The 22,460-nt window shown below is 49.7% G+C and overlaps 1 protein-coding gene across 5 annotated transcripts in view; it reads right to left on the bottom strand.

Moving 5' to 3' along the window:
* LSAMP (limbic system associated membrane protein) overlaps positions 1-21,565 on the bottom strand; it is a 313,890-nt gene extending 292,325 nt beyond the window's left edge. For 2 of the 5 annotated variants that reach the window (XM_056341358.1, XM_056341356.1), the window contains exons 1-2: positions 21,462-21,565; positions 19,920-19,998 (exon numbers count right to left, since the gene is read on the bottom strand). In XM_056341358.1, coding sequence (XP_056197333.1) covers positions 19,920-19,998; positions 21,462-21,546 — 164 coding nt within the window. In that variant the 5' untranslated portion in view covers positions 21,547-21,565. Of the gene's footprint in view, positions 1-19,919; positions 20,525-21,180; positions 21,218-21,461 lie in introns of those variants that run through there. The other 3 variants (XM_056341360.1, XM_056341357.1, XM_056341359.1) reach the window with 3 other exon arrangements.
* Between the last annotated feature and the right edge of the window lie 895 nt (positions 21,566-22,460).

The following is a 22,460-nucleotide window of genomic DNA, read 5'->3' on the forward strand; positions in this document are numbered from 1 at the left end:
CGGAATTTTAAGAAAAAAACAGTAGAGCATGACTTTGTAAAACAAGAGTGCAAATGAGCAGTGTGCCAACTCAGTTTACAAACAAACTGGGAAAAAGGCATTGTACTGGGCTATACCCTGTCTTAAGCAGGAGCACTGACCAGGCACAGGATGCCAGGTGATGCATGTTCTAGAAGGAATTATCTGGGATACTTTGATGCCTTCTAAATTAACCGTAATAATTCAGAAAGGAAGATTCATGTATGGCAAACTCATTAAAATCCCCTGTTCAGCATGGGCAAAAGCCCAAACATAACGACTGGATACACCGAGATGAAGAGTTAAAAACGAGGCCACGTGTGGTATGCAGGGCAATGCAGTGTCCCACAGCAGGTCATCCTACCTGCAAAAGATGCTGTAGAAATAAAGGGGTTCAGGGACAGGTGACAGAAATGAGTTACAGGCCTGGCAAAATTTCTGTAAGAGGGGAAATTGAAAACACTGGGTCTTTTTGCTTCAAAGTCGAAAAGCATCAGGCCGGATGGCGTAGGGATATATAAAATAATGAAGAGTAGAGCAAAGGCAAGCACCCTGATAAAGCTAGAGAGCATCCCGTACAACTGAACCGCTACCCATCTAAGGCCGACCGGATTTGCAGCTTTCCTACTGTGTGCAGTAACGTGTGGAACTCATTGCCACAAGATAATACCCCGGCCAAAGGCTATCCCTAGAAGGAGTACGATACAGTTACATGAACTGCAAGAATATCAATGGTCCCTTTACATATGATGGGAAAAGCCCTTCCCACAAGCCCCTCCCCCCAATGTCAGTGATATCAGCCCTCTTGCTTCAGACCATAAGCAGGAAACAATTTGTCCAGGACACAGAAATGTCTCCTATCAGCAAGTTACTTCTATGATTTTGCATATTTGCCCACTTAGGAAGGTTTTCTATTTTCTTATATAATGCAAATTAAAAAAGATGCAAGACACTGATGCAAAAAGATTCTGCTGTCATCTGCTTTTTCTTAAATTCTTCTATTTGGGAGGAAATTCATACATGCTAAACAAGAGTCTGTTTGAAAAGCACTCTCTCTTAAGCATTTTTAAGTGTTCAGGCAAGAGAGAAAAATGATCATCCTACCCGTTTTAAGGAGCTCATGGAGGACCTGAGAAGAAGTTTCCCTTTCAGATGGCTTGTGTCCCAGCACCTAAAAATTCCCTCCTGTATCACGTCACCCCTAGTGCCTCTGAGTGATCTCCATGAGTGCTGGATCTGGCATTGACCCATCAGGGAATGCACTCATTCTCAGTAAACTTTTAGGGAACAGACAGCTTGTTTCAACAGATTTACAGTATCACTCCCTGAAAGGACCTGCCACAGACACAGCTCCAAGATTTACAGGGCTGTCGTTTCCTGTGACCCCATCTAGATCTTCCCAACAGAGCCCAGAGGGCCGTCACACACTCCGTAACCACCTTTTTGGGCATCCTGCTTTACTCCTTTCCAGAAAAGCAAGTCAGTACCTCAAAAACCAACGGAACACTTTGCACTGCTCTCTGTAGGTTTCTCTGCTCGAATTCCTGGCCTCCTTTAGAGAGATGCATGAATGTCGGTTCCTCCTGTACCAGGACGCTCATTCTCTGGACCAGAATCTCCATTTCACAGGCAGGGACACTAAAGCGCAAGCACTGGTCACCGATTTTCTCAGGAACATGAAAGAAGCTGAGCATTCCCTGCACACAGCTGCCTTTCTACTGAACTAGAACTGCCAGCTCTGGCCTTTCTGACCACAATGGAGATGAGACGATCTCCTGCTTTTGCATTATGTTAGGAGATGTTCATGTGATACCCTGGTCCAGCAGCCAGTTAGGTAGCACAGCTCCGAGCAGGACCTATAAGCTGGGCTTCCAGCCTACAAAGATTTTGCTCACCTATGTCCAGCCACTAATTTGCAGAGATAAAATTTCCTTTTTGAGCCTCCGCTTCTCACACTGCGAAGTGGGGAGACTAATAGTGACTTGTCTCAAAGGGGAAATTAATTAAAATACTTTGAGATTCAGAAATGACAGGGACTACTGAGCTAAATAATCTCAAAGTAATTCCATGTGCTCTGGCAGAGATCTGACAACAACTTATCTATGTATGCTTTTAATAGAGGTTAACATTTTCATTTTCTCTGAGCATATTTTAGGCTCCATCACATAAAAGCGAAGTCTACACAAGGCACCACCAAGCAGAATGCACAATCATTAATTTTTGCAAAGCAGCCTTGGTGTCTGTGAAAACACTCCAGGTAACTCAATAAATTAGAATAATAAACACAAAGGAAAACAGAGAACAAGCAAGGACAGGGCAGAAATCACAAACGGAGGCTGACAGCATAATATATGGTACACCGGCAGTCCAAACTGGGCTCCGCGAGGCACTGGGGAGCCGCTGGGAGGCACGTGCGAGGTGAAGGATTTCCAACCCTTGGGTGGTGTTCCCTATTACTCCCTGAATCTCATATGAGCAATTTTAATTTAAATATCACTGTGCATATGCCACCAGGGCCTCTCCCTGCAACGCCCGCAGGGAGATCCTCAGCCGGCAAGCACAGCGCAGCCCCCGTAGCCACAAACCCTCAGCCAAGGAACATTTGCTGATGCAAACACGAGCCCCAGCAGCAGCAAGCAGCGCCTAAGGCTGAAATGGTGCAGCAGCAGGGGATGTCCAGCTGCTGTCAGCAGGATGGAGCCTGGTGTCAGCTAGGGAGATGGAAAGGGCTTCATCTGCCCACAGGTGCTACGTGCCACCCTCTGCCTGTGGGCAGGGAGAGGGGGGAGGGAGGGGAGAGGGAGGATGAACAACTGTGCCTCTAAGAAGGTTGCTTTTGGCTCCTCTAAGCACTACGTGCTCCTGCAGAAGCAAATCAATCCCAGAGGGGAGCAGCAGGAACCTTTAGTGCTGGAAAAGCATATTACTTTTGTAGGGATGTTTGCTCATTCTTAATGCACCTGTCTCTTGTGATAGTAATGGTAGCTCTCCCCTCCCCCTCCAAGTTGTCCCAACCTGGGGCTCCCCGTGCCAGCTCTGCTCCTGCACCCCTGTGCCCCTTCTGCTGCTCCAGACCTATTTCTTCCCCCAGCACATCAGGCTCCTGCGCCTTAAGCGCCCACTTCTGCAGCTTCTCCTATTTCAGTCTCAAGCCTCTTCCGAACAGAAAGCACCGTTCACATAAAAATGACGAGGACAGGCAGAAAGAACTAGGTTGTGAGGAAAGATTCAGCAGACTTGTTCCATTTCTGCCTGGATCAAGACCTGAACCCACAGGAAGCCTCCAGAGGTACTATCTGCTGCAAACGTACTGTGACATTTAAGAGACCTCCCGGCGAGTCCTGGGAGCAGAAGGATGGACTTTTAGGGGAAAGTTTTCTCTTTGCTACGCAAGAAATTGATGCTATTTATAAAGATTCCTGCTGTCCCCAACTGGGCATGAAGACAATCAGCATCTGTGCAGGGCCTCGGGGAGACTGCAGAACCGGGGATGCTGTATATGTATCTGTGCAGTGACCGCTGCTACAGCACCGAAGTGGCAGGGTGGGTAGAGGGGGGGGCTGTGATGGTCTCACCCAGGGCTGGGGAGGTGAGGGGCTGGGGAAGGAGGCTGAGGGGAAGGGGGTGGTACCAAAGGGGATGGGGTTTGCATGTGAGTATCTGTTACTTGAGATCACACAGATGGTTTCTCTCTAGCTGCGGTTTTGAACCGCCCCCCCCAGCCTACTCTGCTGGAGGCCCTTTGCTGCCAAAGCCAAACCTGGAGTTCCCAGATGCAGGAGGAGAGCTCAAAGGTCTTTGAAAACAGAGAGTGCATTATACTGGGGAGCTGGGAATGGGAACTCTATACAGGTAGCATCACACACCTTTGTCTGCTTGTCCTGACAGGGTGAAGCCCAGGAGCAATGCTCTGACCTGGTCCTCCTGCCTGGCAACTGGTTCCCCCACAGCCTGCCTCCACCGCTACCCCCCCTGTCTGCAAGCAGCCCCCCTTCTCCTCCCCTGTCCTGCACAGCAATCCCCTGGCTGTAATTCCTCTGACTCAGAGGGGTCCTGCCTGTTTTCCCCCAACTCCTGCTGCTCCCTCCCTGCTCACACAGAAGTTTCCTCTCCCTTGTTTCCCTCTCTGACACATCCAGGTTCACCGCAAAGGGAAACCCCCCACGCTGCAAGGCCCCTCCGGGACATGGGTCTCCTGCTCCTCGTCCCTGCCCCAGCAGCAGCACAGACAATTGTTTTCTTGCTCCATTAAGCCAGTAAATGAGGCTGGCTTAGCTCAGCACCATGAGCCAGTGCTCTGAGCCCAGGATCTGTCTCGGCACAAGTAACACCGATGTGAACACAGGAGCGAAGGAGGGATTTGTGAGTTTGGCACCACGCTCTTCTAGCCCTGGACACTGAGGAGAGCAGCTTCTTGAGACCAAATCAGGCAAGCTAATGTAGCCTGCAAATGTGCTAGGGCTTGGCCAGGTGACCGTGCTGCCTTCTTTGAGGCCATCCACCCTGCTCTAGGAGAAGATAAATCAATGCAAGGCAACATCTGCCAAGATATTGACTTTGGCTCTGCTCACGGACTGCCTCCCCTTCAGAGATGGGTAATATTCAGCTTGATTATCTCTCACCACCAAAAGGAAGTTTCTCTCTATGCTTAAAATCACTGGGATGAGCCAAGGAGGAATCGATCTGTGGGAGAGAAATGCTGACAAGAAAACACGAGTCGGAGACAGGATGAGAGTGGACAATAGGTGAGCAATGGAGACAGCCTCTGGCAGCTTGCCTGGCCAGGTTAGCAACGGCCCGGGTCACTACAGCTGGAGAAAGTTGAAGATCAAAAGCATTCATCCAGACTTTACAACAGGCCCCTGTATGTTCTTCTCTCCCTTCCCCAATTAGCTTTTTCTCTCCTAAATTGCTCCTCACCCTCATAAAACATCCTTTTTCTACTCTCCCATACATCCTCACTGCACTGGAGTTTTCTGGTTGCTTCATGTGCCCCCTGTAAGTCGTGCAATTCATTGCTTAAGGCATGACACTCAGTGGCTGTGAGGCTTGCTGCCTGCCCTACTTTGTGTCTTATGTCACGTGCCACCTCCCTGGTGGTGAAAAGCCCCAACAGCGCTCATACACCGCACCACATCCACCCCTCGGGTAAACCCCGAGTCTCATGGGCTCATATCCCAATGCACGAGGTGATGTCACACCAGGGAAAGGTGACATTCCATTAGCAGAACATGCTGACAAAGCCTCATGAGGTAAACGTTCAGCAACATCATCAAACTTTCCCAGGACAAAACACTGAGCCCTCAACTTGTTTTTTTCCTATCACACTTGTGGTAAAACGTCCTCTAGGTCCTGTGGCCCTCCAAGGGCAGCAGATGAGAAAAAGATCCGAGTCCCTCTGAAAGAAAATTGGTTTCAGGGGTAGTCTTGACACTGATTCCTACTTCTGTTTGCCAGACAGGTTAAGCATCACATGCTTGGACTAGAGTGGTACTGACTGCAGACTCCTTGGAGCACACCGCCGTCCTGCGATGGAAGGGAGGAGGGCAGCCACAGCAGAAGAAATAGGTAAAGACCTCCTGGCCAGGCTCACTTGGCTTCTTGCCGAGGCGCTTCTCTGATGCTTTCAGCTGTGTTTTTGCCCATGCTCCTGCCGTTCTCTGAGCCTGAAGGCTGCACAGAATCAAGCAGCAGAGGTGGAAGAGACCCAAAGGAACCATCTAGTCTGTTCTTCTCCAGGAAGGATGGATGAGCTCTACTTTGTCATTTGTGGCATCTGTCATTTCTTGTACATATGTAGTCTGTCCTTAAAGCCCTCCAGTGATGCAGCTACACAGCCTCCCAAAGCAATTTGATTCAATGTTTTGCTACCTTTACTGTTGCAAAGTTCTGACATTCAACCCGTGTCTCTTGCTGCAATCTTAAATCATCCCTCTTCACCCTCAGAAGACATTGTTCCTTTCTTTTGTATCTTATGTACCTACATGCTGATGTTCGTATCTGATGCTTAGCCCTCTTCTTTAGGCCTAACAGCCTCATTTCCATCCACCTCTCCTCTCTGATTATGCTGTCTAGACTTCTCATCATCTCCACTTCTCTCTTCTGGACTACATCCAACTGGTCCACATCGCCCTAGTAACACAAAGTACCCCAAAGAGACACAGGATTCTACCTCTGTGTTTACAGTGATCAGCGAGATGCCAACAGTACCCCCAAAGCAGGGGCACAGCTAGAGCAGAACACAACATGGCATCCAGTAAGACACTGAACGATGCTAAGTCTGCTGTGTGCCCTTCCTTCTCTCTTTTCTTGGATGCTGCCCCCACTTTGAGCTCCATATGGGGAAAAAAAAAAAAAAACCCAAACCAAAACCCAAAAAACCAAAAGGCATTTAAAAGCCTGACTAATCTACGCCTGAGGTCCTTGACCTACTCAAGTACCGGGGACCTCCTAACAGGCCCTGAATAAAGTTGACCTTTAGATTAATTCAACAACCTAACCATCTGCCTAAGCATATATGGTGTTAGCTTTGCAATTTTGGTATATTAAGCTTATGATTGCCATCTCAAAATAACAATAATCAGCAAGAAAAGGAAGCAGTCTAAGCAGAAATGATTTATCCTCATCGGGGAGCGTGTCACAAGACCTTCCGGATACTTTGGTACTTGAAATTAACCTGTCTTGTGACACACCCCAGACGGTTTGAGCAGACATTCTGTTAAATATGTAATAGTTAAAAATACCTCTTTCGGGTTCCTCCCTGAGCCCTGGCCAGGCTTGGGACAGAATCCCATGTTTCTGCCTTTGAAATTATGAAAGGTGCTTGTTCAACTGTATAAAAAGTTGGGCCCTCTTGCAGCAATTTTAGAGACCTCACCTGCAAGGGGATGCCCTGTGTAGGACCTCCAAATTGCCAGGACAGGCTCTCCACATTCTCACTGCAACTGCGGATCTGGATGATGGTAACAGATCTAGATGATGGTAATACATTAGGGCAATTGGTGACGTATCTTTCTTAATCACTATAGCTAACCTTAAGTAGTAATGATTAGGTGCATTACCTTGCTTATCTATTTTGTTGCTTGAATCATTGTAAGCTAATCCATCTGCATGTGTATATTGCCTTATTTTCTGTATTAACTTGGAATGCACAGCAAATTAAGGCTATTCTCTTTTATTGGCATCTGTGTGCTATCTGTTGACCCTCTCAACTGGCAAGACACCTACCTGGCCTGTGTTTAAGCACCACTTCCCAGCTCAGGCAAGAAGAAAAGCTGCACATGTTCCTCCACCTTGGGACACACTTTTCAAATGGATAGACCTGCATGCCTCTGACTCATCGCCAGTACTGGAGACCAGCCAGGAGAATAGGAAGGGAAGAAATGCCACTCTAAAGGCCAATGAATACGCATGAAGCGTGTTACGCAAGAACCCCTGCGGACCCCCTTGTCCGGTAGAAGTCCTACAGATGGCCCATCACTAAGCACAGTTGATGCAGTGGGGAGGATGTGTGGGTGGACAGATAATTTGATATTTAGCTGAGAGAACTAAAATGGGTTTAATGCAGTGTTAGGAAGACAGATTGCCTGCAGCACCTTCTGCTCCTGATTATGGATGCCAATCTCAGGTTTCCCTTAGGTGTAAAAGCAGCCAGGATGCACGTGTTTTCACAAAGGCTTCAGAGTCCCAGTCTCACAAAAAGGAAGTACCACAGGAGGGTAATAAAGGGTGACCAGCACTGAGGAACATCCTTGCTACAGTACCAGCAGCTGGCTTTAGTTTTCTGTAGCATCTTATGATTCCATGCCAAACATGTGGGGCTGTCTCCAGAGTCGCTGGAAAGCCTCTCCTGGAATGGATAAATCTGGCTGAAATGATCCTAACTCATGAGCTAAAGACCTGCTACTTCTCTTCAAGGTCAGAGATGTCTGGCAGTTGAACACCGAGGACCTTCCATAACATTGCCCCATGACTGTCCTTTAAATTTATCTGCCTTCTTTGCCACCTCTGCAAGAAAATCTCAGGTCTGCACACCAGCACTGACCTGTGTCACCCCACATCAGCATCATGCAGGAGTGTCAAGCTTCTCACCCAAGAAAGAGCTACAACAGAGGGAGAAAAAGCCCCCAGCTGCCCTCTTCCAACTTCCAGCAGCAGAATCACAGCACACCAAGGAAGCACCACAGCATGCTCCTCTGCTGACAGCAGCAGGGTGGCTTTCACACAAGCCTGCAGCATCAGCTCTCGCCTGTCAACCACCTCGTCAATGAATGGCTCTCCTTCCACTCTATTTCCAACTTGGGCTGCAGCTGAAAGCAGGAGCAGCAGATCACTGGGATGCAACAGGCATCCAACTACATTCCTGCTAGGAAGAGAAAGCTTTGCTGGCGACGCAGCCCCCGCTTCTTACTAGCACTCATACACACCCCTTCCTATGAGCTCTCAGGACAAACAGGCACCAGACACGCTGTGTAAAAACAGAAAATAAATACACTGGGAATACTCTGCTGGCCCAGCCTGAATACAAAGTGCTGACTGAGTGGTCATGCCCAACAAGAGACGTCAGTCTGCTCTACCATCTACAGCAGAAGAGTCGGGCACTGCAGTCACTATGGTGCTCCCCCATCCTTCTCTGCTTTTGCCCCAGCCCCACAGTTCTCGCCCCTGGGTCCAGAAGGGAGGGAAATTCAAAGGACATCAGAGCTGAGCAAAGAGAGAGAAAATGAAGGGGAAGGGGCGGGCGTCAGGAATAAGAACTCGTATTGGGGAGGGGTGAAGGTTGAGGAGAAGATGGATTGAGACAGAGAGAGAAAGCAAAGGAGGGAGGCAGGAGATGGAGAAGGCAAGAAGGAGATGTGACAGCAACTTCATAGTGGCAGGTGGAACGCTGGCTGGGGGAATGTGCCAAGCAGAGGGAGCTGGGTAAGATCTGCGAGAGGGGAAACAGGAGTTTTCAGCTCTGTCTCTCCGATGAACCTACCCATCCTTTCTCTCAGTGGACAGCTCTCTGCAAACACAGTCTTCCCTTTCCTTGCTGGCAAGAGACAGCCAAGGGTGGCAGTGGAGGGAAGGCAGATGAAGTACACCATGTGCACAACCCGAAGGCTTTGGGCACACTCCAAGTCTCAGCAGTAGGTCTAATAACAACAGTCCCTAAGGAGCGGGTCTAGCTGGTGAAGGTTACTCCTTTTCTGTTCCTCATTAGCATGGGATCTCCTATTACTGTCACCCACATTTAGCACACTCTAAGGGGTACTGCCCGACCTCAATTGTTTACTGCCCAAAATGATGGCTGCCTTACATAGCGTACAGCTGAGAAAAGCGATCTGACTATGCATACTTCCCTATGCTTTCTGTCCTAGTTGGGTTTTTCTCAATAAACATGAGGCCAGCACTCCCTGGAGCCTGCCCCTACCCATACCCCCCATCAACAAGTTGATCCATTTCAGGCAACTGCCATGAGTGGGAAAGTTGAGGGGGAAAGTCACTACAAGGATGATGCATTTTCTTAGCTTCTTCTCACAGGGTCCGTGGTTCACAGGACCCAAAGCCAGCTATTCTCAAGGTACTTGCACGTGTCAGGCCTGTCTGAGCACACAGCCAGAACCCCCATCTCAGCCCCGCTACACTCGGGAGCGATTTCAATTAAATAGCAGTGTAACTGAAGGAACAGACAAATAGGCCTGTGTATGGCGGGTGCCTGCCAGCAGCTGTGTGGGTGTGGACGTCATTTTTCCACGGCGTTGCGAAGGACTCTGGAAAGTAGCACGCTCCCTCACATCTTCTCCATCCCCGATTGCCTCTCTGCAGTGCTGCCAACCACCCCGATGGTCAGTGGCACAGGGTAACTGGGTGGTGACAGCAGTGACTAGCTAGGGAAAGTCAGCCAAAAGGGGTTACTTAAAAAGAAGAGGCATGATCTGCTGTGGCCAGGACTGAGTGCTGAGGTCCCTGCTGGTCAGGGAGCAAAGAGAAGGTGGTGAGAGATGTCCTCATGGCAGGGGAGAAGGCTGTGGGTGCCAGGTGAGCCGTGGGACTGTGAGGTCCTCACCCTGCTGTCAGGAACAAGAGGCCCGCTAGAGTGGGGGCAGCCAGGATAAGTCTGTGGAGCTGGAGGTGGGGGACACAGTCTGCCTGAGAAATGGTGGTGGGCTGTGGAAGGACCATCCCTGTTTAACCAGCATGCCAAAGGATAAGGGGGCATCAGATGGGAAAATGGGGAGGGTGGGCTGCAGCAGTCCCTCCCTATCTTCTCTCACCAGCTTAAAATCTCCCCTGCCTTTGACTGGAAGGGACTGCTAATAAACCTGCCGGCTCCGATGGACAAACAGGCTCCACTGACTCACGGCTCACACATGTCCCTGCTCACGTGAGGAGTGGGGGCTCAAGCGTCCCTTCCCCCACAAAGCCCCAATAAACAATTGCCTCGGCTGGCATAGGCTCCCTGCTCTATAGCTGCAGGCCTGGAGGCTACAGATCATATTATGTTGTATTTGGCAGAGAGGGGACAATAATTTTTCAGGGAGTAATCACTCCCTGATTCCCACTTTTCTCCAAGCTCAGATGACACCTCAGAACAGATGGGAGGTTCCTAACATCCCTGGGCTACCTGCAGCTCTCAGTAGGGTTGCTACCTTGTAGTGATGGTGTTTTTCTCCCCTCTTGAGCATTTCCCAGTTCCAGCATGATTATTAATGCCTGGTCCCCTCTGTCACATGCTCTCCTTTCTGTTCCCTGACACGATGAGCAAAGGGCCTGACCATGGACAAATTCCTGCTGACTCCTGTTGGAAATCTGGGCTGTGGGAATGGAGCTCACTAAGAAGGGGGTGGTGTGAAGGAGTCAGCTAGGCTTTGTCACTGTGGCTCCTCTCCTCCAAAGGAAAAGAAAGAGATAATGATGTTAGAACATTTTAACCTTTCTTTTTCTGAGCTTGATAGGCTTGGCCTGAGGCACCTTTCCTAGCAAAAACAGGCTGCTGTAAGATTGATTGGTTGGGTGCAGAGTTTAAAGGTAATTTTCTCTTGTCACATGCACATAAATTATTGTGGCTCAAGCTGCGATCAGCTCCACATCTTACTTGTTTGACTGCTTTTATGCCCAGGCTCTGATGAAGGTTTCTAAGAGCGATGTCCAGCGCTCCCCAAGCAGCATCAAGACCACCACAGGCATATACTCAAAGTTAGTGGGCAGTGGAGAAGGAATAGGCACACACGCCTGCAAATCCGTATAGCCAGGGCCTTTCAGCCCAGAAATTGCAGCTAGAGCTTTGTTTGTTCATCTATGAACCCATTTTAAATGTTCTGTCCGTGAATGCCAGGGCAAGGAAAACTCATCCACTCAGATTATTCACCAGGGGGAGAGAAAAAAAGATGCACATGCACACACACAAAGGAAGCACAGCTGCAGCTAAAGTGAATTCATTTTTAACATTCATGAAAATATTCACAGAACACTTCAGTGCTATTTGCCTAAATTTTGCTGTTTGGAGTAAACACTTGAGCCAGTGCAGGCTGTTTGTTCTAGGAGCGATACCGCATCAGGGATGAGGGGTGGCTCTCAGCTCCAAGTCACAGATTCATGCTATGGCCCCAGGTACATGTGGCCCCCTTACTTTACGGCACAGACTCGCAGTCTGCCACCGCATAGCTCCTGACTCTTGGTCGTTGCAAAATGACTTTGCGAGTACCTGCAACCATCACATTCCCCATCCATCCCAGCCTTATGCAACAAAGGCACGTGCGCTCTGCCAAATTTAAACACAAAACCAACAGCAAACAATTTAAACACAAAACCAACGGCACGCGCCTGGTCTGGGGGAGCAGACCCCTTCCCCCCCTCTGCTTCCCCTTCCCCCTCCCTCTCCTCAACTCATCCCCTTCAATGGTTTCCTTCCTTGTACGTCCTAAGCAGCTCACACAAGGGAAAACGCTGCAGCACACAAGGGAGACTCAGCTGAAGCCCTGAAGACAAGAGCTGTGTGCGTTGCCTCTTCCTCCTCCATAAATACAGCTGAGACGACGACTGGATAATTGGCTAAGTGCCTGTCAGCTTAATAACACAGAGAGAGAGACACACGGAGAGGGAGAGGGAGAGATTTGTATTTACTATTCGAAGTCATGGATGCTGCCTGCCAGTGGATTTCAACATGGGTTTATGTTTGCACAGCAAGGCAGGAAAAGTGAAGGGATGTGCAGCTCTGAGCCATGGTCTCCCTTGACCAGCCTCGTGTGAGGGTGGACAACCAGCCTGGGATGGGGGGAGCAAGGTAGCTGCCATACAGGTACCATCAGGTTCCCGGTTAGAGCATCCCTGGGTACCTACGCTGGGAAAGCACTGTCCACTGTCACCACCCCTGGTGAGGCACTGCTGTCGCTGACACACTAAGTCACACCACATCAGGGGCAAGGGCAGTGGTGCATCTCCAACGTGGCCACCCTGCCGTCCCTCAGAGGAGGGGGTGCAGTGGCACTGTGAGTGGTGGCTGCACAGCTGTGTGACCACCCCGTTTTGTTTCACAAATGCACAGCACACAGTTTGGTGCATGGGGAGCTGAAGATCTCTTGGCCTTCCCCTCCCCCTCATAAATCCGGTGCTTTTCTATGAACCCATCTAAGGGGAGCACCTGTGATGAGAAACCACTCAGGCGCCTCTCGCCTCTCACAGGAGGGTGGGAGGGCTGTGTGGGAGACATGCCCCCCTGCTCTTCCAAAGCTTTCACTACTTCCCTCTGCCACAGAAAGCCAAATTTCAGCGGGGAGAGTGGCTCAGGTTGCTACTGGAAAGGGACAGTATTGGCCAGATCTACCGCGGTGTTAACCACTGAGTCCCAGAAGAGGAAGATGCAATATCCTGTTCGCTCGCTGCTTTTTCCTTTAACAGCTGTAGCAACTGAGGCACACTGAAGCAAAAGGATGTTTCCAGCATTAGCGATGGTTACAAAGGCCCATGTGTTGAGAAAAGCCACACAGACCCCCAAGCAAGCAGCCTCTCCCCCTGTGCATCGGGCAGTGCTGCCTCGGACCTATATAACGCTTGCAACTTCACGAAGTATATGAATATTTGTAAAACTACACGGAAGAAAACACTTTCCATTCTTAAGCAGGAGAAAATGTAGGGAAACACACACTTGCTCACAGGCACACGCAAGCAGGCAGCCCCCAAACCTCATGCAGATGCGTAACTGCAAAGTCTCTGCTGAACTCCAGCCCAGTCCAAGTAGGCTCCATTCCATCAGCTTCGCTCTGACCAAAAAGGCCCAACACCAGTGGAATTAAGTGAGCTGCAGCAGGGTTATTTCTCCTCTCTTTGCACAGGGCTCAGCACAGTGGGGCACCCTGGGGTCACAGCTGGCTTCTCCCACACCACCAAGTTGCTCCTATTAAAAATCTGCACAAATACACATGCATGGGGGAGCCTGGCTGTTCAGATTATTTTGAAATAGCTGTTTTCTAGGCAGAGGTGAAACTCATCATTATTGGTTCCTATTACTTACCATAAACCCAGGCACATTAGATGTGCCTGAAGCCTGAAGGAAGTGCTTTGGTGTCAGATTCAGCTGAAAATCACATTCGTTTCTTCTTCAGTGAGACCAGAGTGAAAGAAAACTCAGTGCATTCCTGACTTCACCTTTGTGCCCTCCATTGCACTCACTCCAGCAGAGCATGAGTTCACACAGGCCGGAGCGTATTTTGATGGACAACAAAACTAGGTACCTTCAATGAAAATGGCTCTATTCAGCCTCACAGCGAGCCTGCCGAAGCCCTGCCGCCACCCCGGCAGCGAGCTGTGGCCCAGCAGCTCTGTCAGAATCAGATGCCCGTGGGTCTGGATATAAAGGGCAAGTATGTGTAATGCGTATTTTGAAAACTTAAAAGAGTTACGAGATGGCAAATTCCAGTAACTACGAGCTATTTTAAGACTAGGTCTTTCCTCATGACCTGCTGGGGAGGGAAGCAGAGTGGAAGAGATACCAACTCTGAGACACTCCAGGTAACACGTACTACTATATAAATTTTAATGCCAACTAAGTAGGAAAACATATGGTACTTAGCTGCAAACTGAAGTGTGTGTGCAGACTCAGGGGAGGAGGTTAAAGCCATACTGTCTGATACTGTCTCTCCTCCTCCATCTTTCTGAATGCAAATTATACATACGGTGTTATTAAACATACATAATTTCACCAACGAAGGCCTTTCCTTTTCTCATTTCCATTCCACCTTTGCTTGTGATGGGTTAGTCCCGCTTTGCAGAAAACACAGAAGCACAAAGGCTCTGCTCACCATTGGGCATGCTATATATAAATATCGTGTGTGTATGAGAAGAGATGCTGATCGCCAGCACCTGACCATATACGCGTTGCAACTTCCTTTATCATATATATGCACACACACTCACACATCTATGCAGGCATGTGTGCCTTCATATAATGGCACCATCTGCTGCCAGACCTGGAAGTTTTGCAACATCATATGTTACTACTTTCAAACATTTAGGGGTTTGGGTTTTTTTTTTAAAGGAAATTATCAGCAGAGTACAGCCCCTTTTGCACAGATCCAAGCACACCCTCTCTCGACACGTGTACGCTGCATTTGATAACGAAGGCTTTTTACACCCTGGAGAAAGAGAAGAGCATTTGGGACTCGTAGTCAATACCAGCACAGATGAAGACATACCAGGGAAACCTCATCTGTGGCATTTGCTGGCTCGTTGCGTGGCTGAGCCGCGAGACAACCCAAGCTAATGGATAGGTCGCTCGGCTGGGTGCGCCTGAGCCCTGCTGTGCAACCCTGGGCGAGTCCCCTCACCTCCGGGCACCTCCTGCCCACCCCCAGCCCCTGCCTGTCCCGGTTAATAGCTGCCCGCCCTGCCGAACGGGGGATCTCTCATACTCTGTGCTCGCCTGGCACTTAATACAAAGGCTGCCTCAACTTAGTGGTGGCCTTTAAGCACCACAACAATACTACTAATAATCAAGGTTACAATTTTACTGCCAAGGCTGTATTATTATGTACCATTATACCTTTGAACGTGCCTATTCTCATTTCTAGCAAAGGGCTCAGCTCAGGGCTCTCTATTACAAATCAGATGCTAATTATAAGTGTAATCTGAACAGCTTTTACTTTTCTTTTAAAATGACTATATAGGGCGTAAACTTTGTTGTGATGCTGTGTTGCTACTTTGCCTGAGGTGCTTTTGTCCTCTACCATAGCTCCATGTGTAGAATATCAGCAAAATACTGGGAGGCCAAGAACAGAGTTTGCATAAATTGCTTACATTGCAAGATTACACTGACAGCGCTATTGTTACTGCTAGTAATTTGAATCCAGCCCATCCTTTGACACATGTAACTTGAAGAAAATAAGTACCCATTAGGATGGAAGTTCCTAAATGTGCTATCAGCCTGAAACTTCATATTATCTAAAAAAACCTGGTAAAAATGGAAACCGCACACTCAGTTAAGTGTTGGTTCTTTCATCAGTGCATCAGATTGATTTAATTCTTGATGAAAAGTTGATACTCGGAAAAACTCAGGAACAATGAGCCAAATTCTGGCCTTGGCGAGATCCCAGTTCTCCAGTGGGCTGAGCACCATCTGAGCAGCACTCAGCAGCTTAAGCCCTGTATGAGTCACTTGTACCTCTATTAGCAGTCCCCAGGAATCTGCCCCAAAGACAAATGCAGTATTTCTGGCAGTGCCCTTGGGCTTTGGTGGATTTGTACGGGACTAACCGAGCGGAGGGGAATGGGGATGTGACCCATTTTGGTTCCAGCTAGTGACGAGCTCCATTTCAGAAGTCATTAAAGGCCAAATGTGCCCTTGTGCCAGGACTACTAAAAGCCGGGGGCAACCTACAAGTCCCGCTGAGGCCCACAGAACAGTGCTTTAAAGGCACTTTAGGGTGAGCTGCGGCAGTGGTTCCTGAGAGCTGATCTCTCCTCCTGACATGCTGTACAGATACCTGAGCCCGCAGCATGGACTCCATCACCATTTTGCTTCTAACCCACCTTAAGGGCCAAACACAACACAGAGGCACAGTTCCCTCCCTCCCCAGTTTGTGGCAGCTGCCTGCCACCACTGCACATGTCCTGTCTTAGCCAATGTCCTCCTGCTTCCCATCCCCTCCCCAGGCTGAAAGCATGGAACAAAGCACAGGGTCCCTGCCTTTGCTCTCCCAACACTCCCAGAGTAAACAAGGTGGGAAGGGATGCTGAAGGCAGGTAAACAGAAATAAGATTTGGGGTTGGGACTTGATTTTCTTTTCACATTTTATTTAGTTTTGGGGGATATTTTGTGCGTTTGTTTTTTGGAATTTTTTTTCAAACTTCAAGCAGGGAAGCTGCACACAAAACCTGACAACCTCATGACTGTAATCTTGCAAGCAAGACATTGGCATGAGTTGGAGCACACAGTTCCTTCTCAATACTCGAAATAAGGTTCAGTGTCCTTCGCTTGCTGAAGACAGAGTTAAAAAATGGAACCTTAGTAAGTCTGACAGGCTGTCTGATATACAGTTTCATCTTTGAAACATTCTGCTCTCTTCTCTTGCTTGTAGCTGGCCAAACACCAGAAACACCGCTCAGTCTTTCTCACCTGTTGCAGCTGTCAGACCCCTCCTCTCTTTTCAGCCTTGCTCTAAGGAGCAGATCATTATCCTTTTCCCTGTGGATAGTCTATCACGAGCTATTTTTATTCTCTCTGCAATTCCCTGACTAACTTCCCTATGCCAAATACTCACTAAAAGTCATCAACCTTCAGCAAGGCCAACAAATAAATCAAATCTGCTGCCAGGTCACTTAGGAGATGAGCCAGTATGGAGTTCAGAACATTTTTAAAAAGTCCATAGCAAGGGAATATTTTAAATGCCATAGCTTTAAAAAGTCATATCCAAACTTCTCAGAATAACTCTATTCTGAGTAACAAGCTGTAGATGAAGCTCCGCAGGACTGGTTTCCTTTAGGAACATTAGGGCTTATAAGAAACTATTTTTCTCCTCTTCGTAGTTCAGTCCACCCACCCATCCTTCCACCTACAAGTGTAACACTATATACAAATGTATAAGGCCCCAAAGGAGAAGAATCATTCAGAATACCTTGTCTTCGGTGCTTTGCTGAACGATTTGCACCGCAATTTACATGAACAAAATGTTTTTAGTTATCTTATCACTATGTACATTGCTTTTATTTCTTGCCAACTACATATCATTTTTCTCCCTCCTACATTTTCATTTTCCTTCAGGCTACAGGATGGAGCTACTTGGCACTAGTAAATCAACAATGCACGCTCCCTCTTCCCTCTGAAGTAGATGCATAGCAAAGATAGGTGATACGATCTCTGTCTAGAAATCTCCTACCTATCTCTCTGTGGAGGTAAAGATCTGCTCTGAGCACAGTTAGTATAGATCGCCTAACGTTTTTTCTCCATCTAGCTCTTCCCCTTGCGTTGTCACTAGTGGATCTATAGGCAGGCAGAGCAAGATGCTGGGAGTTTTTCAAACACAAGGCTGTCTTGAAGTGAGTTATGCTTTTGGAGGGTCAGGGAAAACAGCGAGGGGGGAGTTAGCAAACCAACCCTTGCTTTAAAACTGAGGGAATGAAACATCATCTTGCAGGTCCTAAACTGTATGGGACAGAAGGAAACCTCACCCCTTCCAGCCTCATGTGGCAGTGCGGTCTCCCAGCACAGCCTGGCTTCTGCCTCTCCCCTGAGGAAGGGACTGAAGCATCCCAGAAGCCTGGGGCTGGTCCCAGGGAAAGGGAGAGCAGACAACTGCCCTTCCTAGGAAATGTGAAAAGCGTATAGCCAGCCAGATCTGCTTAAAAAGCTTAAGAAGGCAGCCGAGGGAGGTAAAGCCGCCTGTGCACTGGCCACAGTCACTTCTGACAAAAACGCAGCCTGCCAGGAACATGGTATTGCTCAGGGCAAGCAGTTACATGGCTGGGTGGTGTGCCGCTCCTGCAAACTGTGTCACTTGGCACACATCTGGCTGACACAGCTGGATCACCTCACTCAGGTGTTTTGTTTTAGTGCCTGACATAACCCTGGCAAGCCACACACCCCACACACAATCACTGAAACCACTCTCCCATGCAGCCCCATTGAGCTTGCTGACGAACGCTTTACACGCAGCACATGCAGGCACCATCTCCACCATCCGCTCAGCCCTCCCTGCTGCAAATGCAGCTTTAGCACACAGCATCTAGATAAACTCAAAAGCTCCAAGGTTAAGTGGGAAATAGAAATTCAGTGACCCCTATCTCAGCAAGTGAGCTTAATGACGTGTCTGCTCCTGTATGTACCAAACATATGCCAGCAAACATCTGCCTGAGCAGCCCCTCCAAAATAAATGATTGATGGAAGTGATCTGCCTTTGAAAATGGGATAAGTCAGCTGGGAGTCTTGCTAGAAAAGGGTTAATGGGATATAGGAATTGCTAGTGAGTGAAAGGGAGAGGAGAGAAGCTGGGAGTCAGAGGCAACACCCCTTGTTAGGTGTTTACCATGTTGCATCTAAACCCCTTCCATTGCATATGCAAGGCAGATGAATTACTCTGTAAATCCTATTACTCCATGTGGATAAATCTTACATGCGAGTTAACAAGTCTGGAGAGCTGGGGAATGGAAGCTGCTGAACAGATATTCCAGGATCAAAACAACCCAGCACACGGGAGCTGAGAGAAGCGATACATGTACACACACAGCCCTCTTCTAGCATCCTTCTTCCCTGATCCCATCTTGCTAGCTCACATACTCCTCTGTCATTAAACGGGAGGGATGCAGGACACAGGGGATCACGTAGCAGACCATTTGGTGACATCTAGCAGGATTTATTTCAGAGAAAGAGAAAGAAAACTTTGCTGCTGCTGTTAGCTTTGCTAGGGGATTGCTCCCTTGATGCTTCAAGGTTTGTGCACTATCAGCTCCTCATACAGATTACAGACTTATTTTAATATGTCCAGTACTTTTATAGCCATAATACACAGTGTGTGCACGCACACACTCACACGCAGAAAATTGTCCCTCAGTAGGGAAGTTACTGCAGGTAAGTTGAGCAAGGCAGTATTTGAAAGAGAAACCCAAAGGAAAAAGATGACTGCGTTTCAGCTATTTGGGACACTCCTAACTGAAAGCCCAAGTAGCCTCAGAACTACCTTTACAAGACCTGGACAATGAATACAGAAATATAACACTCAATACTGCCAGTGAACAAGGCTTCATGTGCAAAGACACCCTCATCACAACCACTCAGGCAGTTAGGCACAGCATACACCCGTTTACTTAGTCCTGCAAAGAAACCAACACAGTGAACGAGATACAAGCTTCATAAATGTCGGAGCTCCTACACCATTTTCCACCAGCCTTTGCCACCACTGCATCCATCTCCCCTCCCTACAGGGCAGATAAATAAATGAATAAAATCAAAAGCCAGAGTTTCCCAAAAGAACTTGCCTGAGAGTTCTGGCAGCACCAGGGATAAAGTTTTTGCATAGGTACAAAAAGAAGTATGGGAAGATCAATGGAACATCCGGCAAGCGCAGCTGGATCCCTTTTCGATATCTCTATCGATACTGCAGGGCTGGTGGAAAACGTACATCCACAAGAGCTGGCTAACACAAACAGATCTTTCCCCACTGAAATTCTTTTGATCCAGAGCACTATACAGAGGAGAGTGGGGGCAAGAATTGTTTCAAAGCTTTGCGATTATTTGTTTTTAAATATTAAAGCACAAACATGCAGAGCTTGTTTGTAGCAGCTGCCGCTACTGCAGTTCGAGAGGTAAAATAACACACACTCTCCCAGAGACATACGCACACAAATCTGTATCGCATCACACGTAGACGTTGCATCCACGGAAATATAGATACGCGCATAGAAAAGGAAAAGTTGGCAAAATGCCCTACCTGAGGATGGCTGTGTCCCCCTGCCTCACGGTGATGTTATCGGTACCTCGGGTAAAATCCACGCTGCGGACTGGCAGCCCTGTAGGGAGAAGGCAAAGCAATCTCAGTAGGACCAGCGGTAATTGTTTCCGATCAGGCTGAGCCCTTGCTACCATGGCTGGTCTCGTCGAGTTTCACTGTCTGTACTTGGCTCTCTCTCTGCCTGTGTATGTGGATAGACAGATGCAGAAAGAACAACAACAACAATAATAATAATGTACAACTCTCGCTCTGATCGACAGCCCCAGAAAGGGGGGGGGTGGTGGTGATTTCACAGTCCTTAGCTGCCACTTTCTCTTGGTCTTTTCAGTCTCTTGCTGGCTTCTTCCCCCCCCCCCGTCTTTTTTTTTTTTTTTTTCCAAAGGCTTTCCGCAAAAAGTCTTAACACAAGCTTCAATCAAAAAAAAGGGGGAAAGGGGAAAAAAAACCCAAAACACACCAAACCACAACCCCCAAAAAAAGGCAAGAGGAAAAAGTCAGGTAGCAAAATAATAATAATAAAATGATAACAATTAAATCGACCCGTTTGGAGTGATGGAGAGAGGTTGAAAAAAAAAAAAAAAAAAAAAAAGGGAAAGGAACAAGCTGAGTCCTGTGCCGCCGGGCTGCGCGAGTGGCTGGTCCCGCTCCAGTGCGCGGCTGTGCAGCCTCCAGCCCCAGCTCCCTTCCTAACCCACTTTCCCAGGCGGAGCGAGGGAGGGAGGGAGCGAGGGAGGAGGGAGGAGAGAGGGAGGGAGGGAGCCTCACTCGTGAGACGGCAGCTCGGCACCGCCGCGGCGGCAGCGGCGCTCCCCGTCCCTCTCCCGGGGGCGCAGCGCCCCGCGCCCCCCGCCCGGCGGGGAAGGGGCTGCCCCCGGCCGGCACGGGGCTGGGGGGGCCGGAGCGCGGCTGGGAAGGGGGGGACTGCAGCGGGGAGAGGGGGCCATGGGAGGGGAGGAGGGCTGGAGGGCAGAGGGGGGAAGCCCGAAGGGAGAGGGGGCTGGAAAAGGGGAGGAGGGAGAGGAGGAGGGGGCTGGGGAAGAGGGGGAAGTGCGAGCCGGGAACGGGAAGGAGAGAGGAGGCGGCAGGAGCAGCCGGGGGAGGCAGAGGGAGCGGGGCAGAGGGGATGGAGCAAGAGGCGGCCGATATCCACAAAACGCTGAGGAAGGGGAGCGGGGGAGGGGGCAAAGCAGCTGTGGCCAGAAGTGCGAACAACTTGGCTGCGCGGCCCGGGGCCACCGACCTGCCCGTTCCCGGAGCAGCATCCCTGGCAACTGCCCCTGCAGCCTCGGCCGCGCTGCTTCCCCGCTCAGACTCCCCTCCCCAGATAAACAGCGGCCCATCGCTCCCCCCGCCCCCTCCCCTCCCCCCCCCCCGCCCTGCCCCCCCCAGCCCCGGGGCCGGGCCGCAGACAATGCCGGTATTGAGCCGCCCGCGGTGTGAATGCCCGGCCTGTCCCCGCAGCTGAGCCCCGAGCCCGGCGGCGGCGCTGCCCACCCGGGAGCGCTCCCACCGCTCGCATACCGGCACCGTCGCACGAGAAGGGAGATTCAATTAATGGAGAGGAATAAGCCGTATGTTTTGCTGCTGATGCCTGCCTGCCTGCCATCCCCCCCGGCTCGCTCTCGCCTGCCTGCTCCTAGGGATGTTGCGCTAGCGTAACCCTTCTGTGGCCAAAGCGGGGGGGGGGGAGCAAAGAAGGTGTGGTTTGAGGGGGGGTCTAGTGTGGCAGGTGCAGGAAAAGCAGAGGGGAACTCTGTTGAGAGTTGCTGCCCTGCATAGTCACAGCGCTGCTGGGCGAAGAAAGGGAAAACCCAGGTCTGGTACTGGCTGCTCCACCCGGCCCACAGCCCTGGGGGGTGCAAACTGCAGAGGCACGGGAGACGCACTGTGGCATGCCAATGGCCACGTGGGATGGGATCACAGGTCCCTCTCACCCCGCGTCCTGTCCCTCAGCACAGCCTCCAGCCAAAGCCCAGGGAAGCAGAGCACAAGGCAAGCTGCAGCCGGACTGCCCCAGGCCACTTCCCTAATTCCCAGTGATTTGTGGCTAAGGCACGTCCCTGGCCAGTGGCACTGTCTTTGTAGTTAATGGCCCTCGATTGATTTTCTTCTTCCAGGAATGTGTCCCATTGCTTTCCGAACCCCTAGAAACTGGCCCCTGCAAGTCTTGCTATGGAAAGGCCGTGCTGCCTATGGGTACTTAAACAATCCCTGCATGTGTTAAAGGCCCACAAATTAAGGGCTAAGGTCATGACATTACTGCTCCAGTGCCAGGCAAGCAGTGGCAAAAGAGATGACTGCTTTGTATTCAAGCCAAGGAGCGAGCTGATCCAGACATTTCGCCTGCAGGAGACTTGGCGCAGATGGCACCAGAGAGGGGGAGCAACAAGAAGGAACGAAAGGGTTAACCCACACACTGGATGTTCCCAAGCTACTGCAGAGAGAGACTTCACCTGACAAGAGTATTACTCTGAAGAAGACCACGCTGCTGCTAGACTAGTAGCCACCTCTCTAGGGCGA

The sequence above is a fragment of the Falco biarmicus genome, chromosome 5, assembly GCF_023638135.1.
Source record: "Falco biarmicus isolate bFalBia1 chromosome 5, bFalBia1.pri, whole genome shotgun sequence".
Lineage (NCBI taxonomy): Eukaryota > Metazoa > Chordata > Aves > Falconiformes > Falconidae > Falco > Falco biarmicus.